The 12,031-nt window shown below is 38.5% G+C and overlaps 1 protein-coding gene across 17 annotated transcripts in view; it reads left to right on the forward strand.

Annotated features, from left to right (window-relative positions):
• Positions 1-12,031, forward strand: part of Mff (mitochondrial fission factor) — a 29,556-nt gene that overhangs the window by 10,728 nt on the left and 6,797 nt on the right. For 6 of the 17 annotated variants that reach the window (XM_075951976.1, XM_075951978.1, XM_075951981.1 and 3 more), the window contains 3 exons: positions 2,211-2,299; positions 3,993-4,067; positions 8,863-9,021. In XM_075951976.1, coding sequence (XP_075808091.1) covers positions 2,211-2,299; positions 3,993-4,067; positions 8,863-9,021 — 323 coding nt within the window. The remainder of the gene's footprint in view (positions 1-2,210; positions 2,300-3,992; positions 4,068-8,862; positions 9,022-12,031) is intronic. The other 11 variants (XM_075951979.1, XM_075951982.1, XM_075951986.1 and 8 more) reach the window with 3 other exon arrangements.

Consider the following 12,031-nt stretch of genomic DNA (forward strand, 5'->3'; position numbering starts at 1 on the left):
AACTTGTACAAACCATTTTACAATTTTAAATACTAAGCTACCATTTAAAAAATGAATAGATTTTAAAGTAGTGATGGGTTTAATACAAGTCTAGAGAAGCAGTAAACAGAAGTATAAAAGGGCTTTTGTTGTTTATGCATATTGCTTGGAGTTTGAATACATTAGAGGAGACCATTAATGCTTGTGTGTGTCGTCTCTAGTGCTGTGTACTGTATATCTAGACATAAAAGGGCTTATGACCCAACTTCCAGGGAGTAGCCTGGAGCAAAGCAGCTTTTCCCTTCCATCCCTCTCATGTGGAAAAGCTATTCCATTTTAAAGAAAGCAGCCGTGGCTGCTATAGCAAGCAGGCAGGCAGGCAAGTCCCAATCAGATTCTTATAAACCAACACAGTAGTACTCGCTATGCATGAATAAAATATACTTGATCATGGCTGTTAAATTTTTGGGTTAACCTTAAAAGGTATGCATGTGGAGGCCAGAGGTTGATGTCAGCACACACACAGATACATGTGGAGGCCAGAGTTCGATGTCAGCACACACACACAGATACACACATACACATAGGTTGATGTCAGCACACACACAGATACACACATACACAGAGGTTGATGTCAGCACACACACAGATACACACATACACATAGGTTGATGTCAGCACACACACACAGATACACACATACACAGAGGTTGATGTCAGCACACACACAGACACACACATACACAGAGGTTGATGTCAGCACACACACAGATACACACATACACAGAGGTTGATGTCAGCACACACACAGATACACACATACACAGAGGTTGATGTCAGCACACACACAGATACACACATACACATAGGTTGATGTCAGCACACACACAGATACACACATACACATAGGTTGATGTCAGCACACACACAGATACACACATACACAGAGGTTGATGTCAGCACACACACAGATACACACATACACAGAGGTTGATGTCAGCACACACACAGATACACACATACACAGAGGTTGATGTCAGCACACACACAGATACATGTGGAGGCCAGAGTTCGATGTCAGCACACACACACAGATACACACATACACATAGGTTGATGTCAGCACACACACAGATACACACATACACAGAGGTTGATGTCAGCACACACACAGATACACACATACGCAGAGGTTGATGTCAGCACACACACAGATACACACATACACAGAGGTTGATGTCAGCACACACACAGATACACACATACACATAGGTTGATGTCAGCACACACACAGATACACACATACACAGAGGTTGATGTCAGCACACACACAGATACACACATACACATAGGTTGATGTCAGCACACACACAGATACACACATACACAGAGGTTGATGTCAGCACACACACAGATACACACATACACAGAGGTTGATGTCAGCACACACACAGATACACACATACACAGAGGTTGATGTCAGCACACACACAGATACACACATACACAGAGGTTGATGTCAGCACACACACAGATACACACATACACAGAGGTTGATGTCAGCACACACACAGATACACACATACACATAGGTTGATGTCAGCACACACACAGATACACACATACACAGAGGTTGATGTCAGCACACACACAGATACACACATACACAGAGGTTGATGTCAGCACACACACAGATACACACATACACAGAGGTTGATGTCAGCACACACACAGATACACACATACACATAGGTTGATGTCAGCACACACACAGATACACACATACACAGAGGTTGATGTCAGCACACACACAGATACACACATACACAGAGGTTGATGTCAGCACACACACAGATACACACATACACATAGGTTGATGTCAGCACACACACAGATACACACATACACATAGGTTGATGTCAGCACACACACATACACACATATACAGAGGTTGATGTCAGCACACACACACATACACACATATACATAGGTTGATATCAGCACACACACAGATACACACACATACACAAAGAAAAAGGAAAAAGAAAATTTAAGACCAAGTCTTACCTGTCTGTAATGCCCAGGTTTTGCTTCTTGGTTGGCTTTTCTTAGCTCCTTGTATTTTTATGAGTAGTCTTGGATGAAGTTTCCTGTGTTTTTTTTTTTAATGCTAAATAGCTTCTAAGCTACTAAGAATATTCCATTCCTTCCCTTTGTTTTTGCCTTAACAGATCCGAGCAGTTGGCAGGCTAAAAAGAGAACGTTCTATGAGTGAGAATGCTGTTCGCCAGAATGGACAGCTGGTCAGAAACGATTCCATGTGAGTAGAATCACAGCATTGTAGCCTTGTTTGTAGCAAAGGTCATTGTAGATTTTCTTCTGTATTTTGTCTGTATATATCTTTTTCTGAATAATTCTCATAGTTTTTAAAATCTGTTTTACATCAATGGATAGCACCTTGTACTGTACTTACTGTAGTTATACAGTCTAACAGTTTTGTCCGTTGTGAGAGCTATTCAGTCCTGTTTTCCTCTTCTGTGTGTCTGTCCCTTTTAAGGAAACTGAATATTCTTTCTCCTTCACTTTTTGGTCAGTCTTCGTGAACTCATCAGGAACCCTTTGTGATGTCAAGCATCATGTTAGCTTCTCTGGGAACTCAGCAAACATCCAGCGATGACACGTCTCCTTTGAGAGCTTACAGAATAACTAGAGCACAGTACAATTAGTGTTCTTACAGTGTACCATATTAAGTTATAGTTGAGACCTCGCTGCAGAGCAAAATGGTGCAGAATGGGCTCTTTGGGGTTAATAATCAGAATTGAAAGAAGACTGTTTTTGTCTTCTCTTTGAAAGATATCATATGAACAAATTCACTGGCATCTCTACATAATCAGTGAAGTTGTATCCCAAATGTAAGTTTTTGTTTGCTATGTTGAAATTTTTGTTCTTTTATGTGGATGCAAGGAAAAATTGAGTTCTTTGATGACTTGGAGTCTCTCATGGTAGTTGGAGTTATCCTGAAGGATCACATAGGAAGAAGTTGGGTTAAAATGAATATATATCTCCTTTATGGAAGACTATCTGAAAGGCTCAACCGTTAATGATTCAGTGTCTGTTTTCCTAAGGTATCTTATTGGCAGATGTCAACAGACCCATGAAACACATTTGTCTAAAATTGTTTCCAAATATACACATAGTGAATAGACTCCACAGTTTAGTCGTATGGCTAATGTGGATAGGACAGCTCTAATCCAGTTACCTTCTGTGTGTAATTGTGTAGTTGTAAGGCCGCAGAATCTTCTCGTAGGCTTTCCTACTATTTAAATTGTGACTTGTTGTTTAGGCTCTTAATTGACCTTTTATATCATTAAAATTAAAGCATGGTTACTTCAGTATTATATCAACCTTTTACAAAGTATATTGTATTGATGGCAAAGTTTAGATGAAGAAAAAGGAAAAAGATCTATATGTAAGTTCCTCATAACACAAAGGTTAAGAGCTAATCAATACTTTATTCTCTTTAAATTGCCTTCATGGCATTTTCTATATATCTAATAAAAACAAAGATTTTGATATTTTGCCCATTCTCATAGCATTGTTAATGTTACTATTTGTAACTAAATTCCTAGTTAGAGCTTTCTTATGTCTAATTAACCTTAGGTCTTTGTATGATGTGCATAAAATGGGCTTTGTTCATTTGGTAAGCAAGAAACTATCCATACAGCTACAGTTACATCTGCTACAGAAATTGTTGAGCTCTTCCTACTTTAACCTATTTTTTTAGATTGATTATAGACTATTACGCATGACCCTTTGTCTGCCTCCAATCTAGTTTATTCTACAGCTCATGAAGAAAAGTTTAAATGGGCCGGAACTTTGTTTCCTTAATTACTTTTAAGAAGCAGTGAGGTTGATTGTTGGCACAAAAATGAATTGTGACAGTAGAATCATAGTAGAATCATTTTCTTGTTATAAAAGCTGAATATGTAAAAGAAACGTAATTATTATTTAAGGTGGCACAGATCAGATTCTGCCCCAAGAAATAAAATTTCAAGGTTCCAGGCATCGATTTCTGCACCGGAGTACACGTAAGATTTTATCCGCTCTTTTTCCCAAGTAGGGGTTGCTTTAATTTTGCAGGCTCATGTTAATACTAATCTGTTTTACCACGTAACTGACACATAATACCCTAACTCTATGTTCTAATACTTGTTCAGGATTTCTCAAACTGTCATTGTATTCTTTGGGACTGGGGGGGCAACTCTAAGGAAGTTTTATATGGTTTGGGATATAGAAGAAAGGAAAATGAAATAATTTCTGACCTAAAGAGCAAATCTTTTTCTCTGTTCTGTATTTTGCCTTGGTTGGCCTATGCGTCCTCTGCAGATTGCACCTAGCAAGGCTCAGCAATCCCAGTCATGTTTTTACATTTCAACATTTTTTTTGTTTTATTTTAATCCAGAGAAAAATGAAATATTAAGTGTGGTTTGTCACTGAAATTGGTTGGTTGGTTTGTTTTATTTTTTTTCCCTGTAGAAAATTATGTTTGGAGCAATCTTTTGAGATCACTAAACTCTTGTTTTCTATAAGTATGACAAACAGTGTCTAAGAATAACTGCCCACTCTTGACAGTGGAACATTTTGGTATGAAGTGTAAAACTTCAAGCAGCATATGCAAGGGTCTAGATTCAGTACTCAGCTTTCACACACACACACACATGCATGTACAAAGAAACAGCGCTGTTCCCACACAGCAAAGGAAACCACACTGCACACTGATGGCTGGTCATCTCTTCCTCTGGTTTCTTGCTATACTTCTTCGAGTTGCTAAATTGCCTTAGTCATAGTAGCAGCAAATTATAGTTATTTAGGGTCCCAGAGAGGCCAAGTGTGGTGCCACACACATTTAATCCCAGCAGAGGAAGGTAGAGAGCTCTGTGAATTCAAGGCCAGCCTGATAGACATAAGCTATGTTCAGGACTTGTATGCTGAGATATTGTCTCCAAAAAATAAAAATAAAGGTCCCAGAGAAATTAATGGGAGCTTGTGTTTCAATGAAAATGTTTTTCTTTTTACTTTTTCAAAGAGGCTAGTTCTTCAACAAAGACATTAATTAACCTCACAGTTTGAGAAGCATCATTTCTATGAAAACCTATGGCAAGAGCTCTCCTGCTTTAAACTTTTCTTTTAATGAGTTGCTCCAAGTCACTGATTTTCATTTAGTTCTGACATTGACTAGCCACTGTCTATTTAACCCTGTGTGTCAGAGCCTGTGAGCGCGAGGGGTAACGTGAGCATGGGTGCTGCTTCTGGGTGAGGTACTAAGCTTGAGTTTGCTGTTTTATAAGTGCATTTTATTAAATTATGCATAACGTGGTATTTGTTTAAAGACCTGACTTCAGTGCCTTGCAATATGTTTGTATTTTCTACAATAGTTGACTAGTCAAAATTAAACAATAAAAGCAAAAATGTAACTAAGTGGGCAGAGGTAAAAACCTAACTCCAAAATCAGTCTGTCCCTTCACAGTTGGTTCCAGTAGGAGGACGTTAGAACTCCTGTGAGTGTAGCATTATTCTCTTTGTCGTTGTTGTCTTCAATGAGATAAATATATTGGTTAAAATGCATACAAGAATACTTGAAGTTGCTAAATTATTCTCCTAATTCCTAATGAAAATTGCTAAATTATTGTTTCTAATTAAGATTTTTTTTCACTTTACAATATAATTAATCAGCATAGAAGTGACCCTTCCTGTTCTGTTCGTGAGCTGCACTGTAAACAAGTGACAGGTTAAATGGGAACAGCCAGAAAATCCTTTTGTTTTCTGGTTAATCACTCATCTTTAATAGTATTGATAATGACTTCATGTCATGATCTGGGAAATGTAGTTCAATAAAGGACAGACTTGCTTAGCATGTACAAGCCCCTGGGTCTTGTCCCTGGCACTGGGGGAATTTTTTTTTTTTAAGATGTTTTGTTTTGCAGGACTTTGTTTCATCTTTTACTGTCCTATGTAAATATTTCTGTTAAATTAGTTAGAGATTGTATGTTTTTTCTTGTTTATGACCATATCACATTTCATATGATTATAGAATCTTAGAATTGGAAGACATATGTAGATGTTTTTATTTTAAATTTATTTTTATTGATTGATTTTCCTTATATGCATTAAAATTATCATTAAGAATATAGTGAGGACTTGTAGATTATTTTAGAATCCAACCTTCTGTTCATTCCATCCTGAGAACTCTTTGCCATTAATTTGAAGTTACTTTAAGCTTGACTATTTTATAAGATGACCACCTCATTTCCTGTGTATGTATTTGAGATTTCTTTTTCTCCTTCTTTTATTTCTTGCTTTTTCTTTCACTCCTTCTTAACTTCCTTCCATCTGTTCACCTCAGCCATGCTAAGTACTCTACCAGTGAATTATGTTCTCAGCCTGCTTTCTGAATTTAAATCATAGATAACTTTATGTTTTTATATTTTTTTTTAAATTTTTTTTTATTGATAAAAGAAGAATAAAGAAAAAAAAACAAATTTCCACCTCCTCCCAGCCTCCCCTTTCCCTCCCCCTCCTCCCACTCTTCTTCCCCTCCTCCCACTCTCCTCCCCCTCCTCTCACCCCTCTCCCCTTCCCCCCACTCCTCTCCCCCTCCCTCTCCAGTCCAAAGAGCAGTCAGGGTTCCCTGCCCTGTGGTAAGTCCTAGGTCCTCCCCCCTCCGTCCATATCTAGGAAGGTGAACATCCAAACTGGCTAGGCTCCCACCAAGCCAGCAGATTGTGTAGGATCAAAACTGCGTGCATATTTTAATGGAGAAAAATCCATCAAACTTTATTATAAATTTGGAACCCATCCATTGACATCAATGCTTTAAGATTATAATTCAAAATACTAAAAATAAATAATACACTAATTCTACAGCTAGTATACTTGTTAATGGACTATATTGAAATGCTCGTGGTAGACCCTAAAATCACAGAAACAGAAACAGTGCTAATGTAAAACCTGCCTAATGAAAGTTGGCCAGTCTTGCTGCTGGCTTTATCAAGAATTGTAATCTTCCCAAACCTGTAACTCAGTGGAGGTGGTGTACATTGGGATTTCCTTCTTCCGCTATTGTAATATCGGTCTGTCTTTCCATCTCTGTCAATTTATCTGTGTTTCAGCCCCAAGGGGGACTCGGCTAGGAGTTTTTCTGCTGTGAGCCTCAACTTTACCTCCTGTTCCCTCTCCCCAGTATCTCCAGGATGCATTAAACAGTGACACAGAACTTAAGTTTACAGTCCCATCCCTGCCGCTCAGCCTGGCTTCTGGCACACAGGCACTTGAGGTCTTGTTCTGTCTAGAGGATGTCTCTGTGCAAGCCCCACATAGGCCACACTTCAGCTGCTCTGGTGGTTTTGTTTGCTTACTTCTATTTCTTTGTTTTTCCCGAGCTGTGCTAGACTATTTATTGTGGGATTAAGTCCTATAAATCAGATTATGCATTGGTATTTTTATATGTATATGTAGGTATATATAAGATTATAGATTGACATTTATATATAGGTATATATCAGATATGTGTGTGTGTGATTATACATTGATATGTTTTTACCCAGAAGAATTCCAGTCTCTACTGGCATTTAAAAACATCAGTTTGTCTTGACATTGTTAGGCTAAGTTCTAGAATTTCTGTATATGCCAGGATTTAGCTTAGATTTTTCTCTTCTAAGTAGTCTTTGGAAAAAAAGTACAGTTTTCATATTTATTGCACTTTTCTCTTTAGATTATGAAGATATTGAAAGTTGTTCCTAAACTTAGAGATTTTGTTTTATTTTAAAAATAGCCTCGTTTTGGTGGTCCCCGCTTTTAATTCCCGCTGGGGCAGAGGCAGGCAGGTCTCTAGGTTGGAGGCCAGCCAGGGCCACAGAATGAGACCCTGTCTCAAGAAGCAAAGCAAGACAAAATTTAAAAACAAGGTCACCCTAGTGAGTTTTGCTGCCTGAAACTATCGAGCCTCAGCTTTCTGTAAAGAGAAAAGTCTCAAGTCCATGGGTCAGTTACGTGTCTCATGCTTCAATATTAAACAGCTCTCTGAATATACCAACACAGATATTAAGAATTTAGGCCAGAACTATACAAATAGCTCTGTCTAAATGTGCTCAGTACACCAAAAGAAACTGTGAATCTCAGCTCTTAAGGAAGGAATTGTTGTAGCTGGGAACCCAAGAAATAGTTGTTCATCTGCCCTCGTGGTAACTTAAATGCCCTGTTTTCCCTCATTGTATTCCCATTGTAATCCTGGGAAGTTTTATGTTTTAGTCATTTAGCTGATTAAACTAAACAATCAAAATGCAACTACAGTTTTTTGAGGATTTAGCTCATGATTTAATTAATTGCCCATCATAAACTCAGCGTGCTTCCTTGTCTTTGTGAAGTATTTGAAATGATGTCTTTATGCTAGATTCATGTGTTTAGATGTTGATATTTACATACAGAATCCTGGGTCCCACTCTATCATCTGTGAGTCGTGGCAGTGTTGATTCTCAGGTGTTTGCTTTACTGAATTGCTGTGTATGGGTGACTGAATAAACCATGCCTCCTTTCTCCTGTACCAAGCTCTGAGCACACTCATTGCTGAATTCTTTCCCTCCCAGTTGTTCTTTCCGCTCAGTTTGATACTTAGAATTACAAACCTGCTGGTGTTGCGTCATGGCTGCTTTTTAAAAGAAATTCAAAATGTTTTTTAACTTCATCTGCTTGATTGTTCTCTTAAGATAGATTGAGTGAGGGTGGGAAATGTGGGCAAAAAAACAGATTTAAAAACTGCTGTGCTGAAGTTTTATGAAAATCTGACTTGAGTGTTTTTCTCTTCATTTGCTGTGCTTATGTGAACAGTGTGACACCATCGCCACCACAGACTCGGGTCTGTCCTCCCCATATCCTACCTGAAGATGGAGCTAGTCTTTCCTCTGCCCGTGGCATTTTGTCGCTTATCCAGTCTTCTACCCGTAGGGCTTACCAGCAGATCTTGGATGTGCTGGATGAAAATCGCAGGTGACTAGCCATTAGCGGCTTTGCTGCTCTGTTGCGTCTGTTTTGGCTTTTTACCGAGTGGACTGTGGTGTTGTCTTTTTCGTTTGCTCCTTTTAGTCTCTTTCTAAGATGCAATGGTTTGAAATGGCTTGCTTGCTTTCCTTTCATTTGAAATTATTGTCCAAACTTCACATTTCACAAGGTTATATTGGCTTTCCCTCAGTTGTAAAAGGCATTTTGTTCTGCACGTAGGAAGTGCAACAACTTTTTTCAAAAGCTTTGCTGACCTATTTTGAGTGCTTGATCCCACCTGGAGACATGGTGAAGGGACTTTGGACTGAGCACACTAGTTGTCTTCAGTCTTTTGATTTCATTCTCTGTTCTAGTGAAGTAATGAAGAAGGCAGGAGATGTTGCTGTACCTCCCAGTACACTTTTCTATTAGCTCTGGATTCTAGGCCTATACTAGAATTCTATGTGCTGTTACCATTTTTGGATAATGCTGGTATTTTTCAGTATATTCAGAGATAATACCTCACTTTTGAACATCTCTTGGTATATCATTAGAATTATACTTCAGTTTGTTTAAAAAGTAAAAAGTAATTTTTTCCCATCGTTAAAAATATCTTTGTCTTGCTTCATTAACTCGGAGTATTTTAGAAAGATGGAGTCCCAGAGCTTCGTTGACATCATGTGGAAGTCAGATAAGCTTCACTCCAGCTGTCAGCATTGGTCTAGTGGCTTTGAAAGTCGGTGTTTGCATTTTTGTCTTCATTTTATTAGACTGTTAGTGTTTGCATTTTTGAAGGAATCCCAATCAATTAAGCCTTAATTTCTTAACCTGGTGTCTCTGGCTTGCTCAGAACAAACTTGTTCTTGCTGGGCCTTTAGTCCTCTCAGCTCTTTGCCTGTGCCATTGGTGTCTGGGCTACCCATGCTGTTGATCAAGGGCCTTCTGGATCCAGATCCTGTTTCCCAAGGTTAACAGAATGGTGCATACTGGGCCATAGAACTTCACACTGTAGTGAAGAAAGCTTTGAAGCCTACGGCACTAGGAACAAATTACTGTACATATCTATGTCTGTATGTATATAGAGATACACTTTTTTAGTTGTTGGTTTGTTTCTTTTCCTCTAAGGGTTTGAGTCCCTTTTTTTGCTCTCTGAAGCTTTGTGGACTCTATTTGGAAGCGATGAGTAGCAACAGGGTTCAGAAGGAATGGTGTAAATAGAGGGAATCTCTCAGAGTCATTCTTGATTCTGCCACTCAACAGCTAACTGCATGCTGGCCTTAAGCATATAACTGGTGTCTCTTTTCTGGGCCTCCGTTTCTTTATCTGATGAGAAAGTGAAGATGGGATTTATACTTGGCTAACTAGATTATTGACACAAATCTTCTGCCCTTCACCATTATTTAAAATGCGGATTGATGGCTTCAAATTGCTTTCTTGGTATAGCAGGAGATCCAGAAAGCACCGGCCTTAGGAGCTCAGATTGATAAAGACTGCTTCCACCTTCTTCCAAACTATTTTTTTTTCTCCACCAGATACCTTCTTTAGCTTTCTCGTTATAGTACTCGTTAAGAGAGATTACATTCAAGGGTCAGAATTTACATGGCCAGTGCTATTGTACTGAAGACATCTGGATGGAAAAGTGATGTCTAGATCATATGCAGGTGAATCATCACGAAGTGACTGTTACTGTCCCTCCTCCTGCCTGCACATCCACAGCTCAGATACAGGGATGTGGCACTTGGGGGAATGTGAATTTTTTTCCTCTACGCTGAAAAAAAAGATTGCCTAAAGTGTAAGTATACAAACCTGAATCTTACCAGCGTAAAATTTGTATGTTTTTACTATGAAAAACTATTTAGAACATTAAGTGAATTTATATTTTATTTTTACATTATAATAACTTCAAAATTATAATACTAACCCAAATAAAATTTCTGAAATTGAAGAAGAAGCTAGATGTGGTGAATCACATCTTAATCCCAACACTTGGGAGTCTGCAGCCGAGAATCACCCTGAGCTCAAGGCCAGCCTAGGGCATAGAGTAGAGCTTTGAGTCAAAAATCAAGAAAGAGCTGGACATGGTGGCATATGTCTAATCCCAGCAGCACTTGGGAGACACAGATGTCTTTGAGTTCCTGGGGTCCCAGAAAGTGAGGGTCTCCTTAGTCTCATGAGTGCTTTCATTACCCAGAGGGTTTGCTTGTTTGTTCTGTTTTAGTTGTACAAAGTTTAATCGGAATTTAAAATGTCAAATCAGTTTTTATTTCTGCTATGGAAGACGTTGGCCTAATTTTTCAAAGAAATGGGAATGTGAAATTTGGATAATGCTCCACTTGCATGATTATAAATTAAGACTTCTTAAACAGTGTTCAGCGCTTTTATGTTCCTTGCTTTCATTATTTTTTTCTTTTCTGTGTTATTGCTCTTGGCTATTTTGTTAATACAATATCTTTGCACTTGGGACTGCACATTAAATGTAGCGTGTTTAAACTAGAACTATTTGTCAGAAAAAGTAAGAGCTTCCTGTTTGTTTTTTATTGTAAAATGATGCAGATTCCTAGTTTCCCAGCATATGAACTCATTTTAATTTGTATGTTAAGTGGCACTATATGCTGTATTGGGTTTTCTTCCTCTGGTGAACTTGGTTCAGGTAATCTAAAAGGAGTTAAGCACGTAAACCAAGTGACTTCCTAGGTGCTATTACAAAAGTTCATACACAACACTTAGCGCTGAACATTTGGGAACTGGACAAAACACCAGGTGTCCCTGCCCAGTTGGCAGCAGTGCAGCACTGTAGAATTTGCCATTTGCTGGCAGAACGTGCTAGAGCTATGCATCTCGTTCTCAGTGTGAGATACTAACATCTTCTAGAGAACTGTCTGTTACATGGAAAACATGGTTTAAGCATTAATACATGAGTTGTGCATAAGATTTTAGGGGGTGGCTTGATTAGTTTTAGTTTTTCTTTAGCAGGTTGTACTAGATTTTGAATGAGTGGAATAAGAAACCAATATATGAA

Source organism: Microtus pennsylvanicus, chromosome 17 (assembly GCF_037038515.1).
Source record: "Microtus pennsylvanicus isolate mMicPen1 chromosome 17, mMicPen1.hap1, whole genome shotgun sequence".
In the NCBI taxonomy this organism is placed as follows: Eukaryota; Metazoa; Chordata; class Mammalia; order Rodentia; family Cricetidae; genus Microtus; species Microtus pennsylvanicus.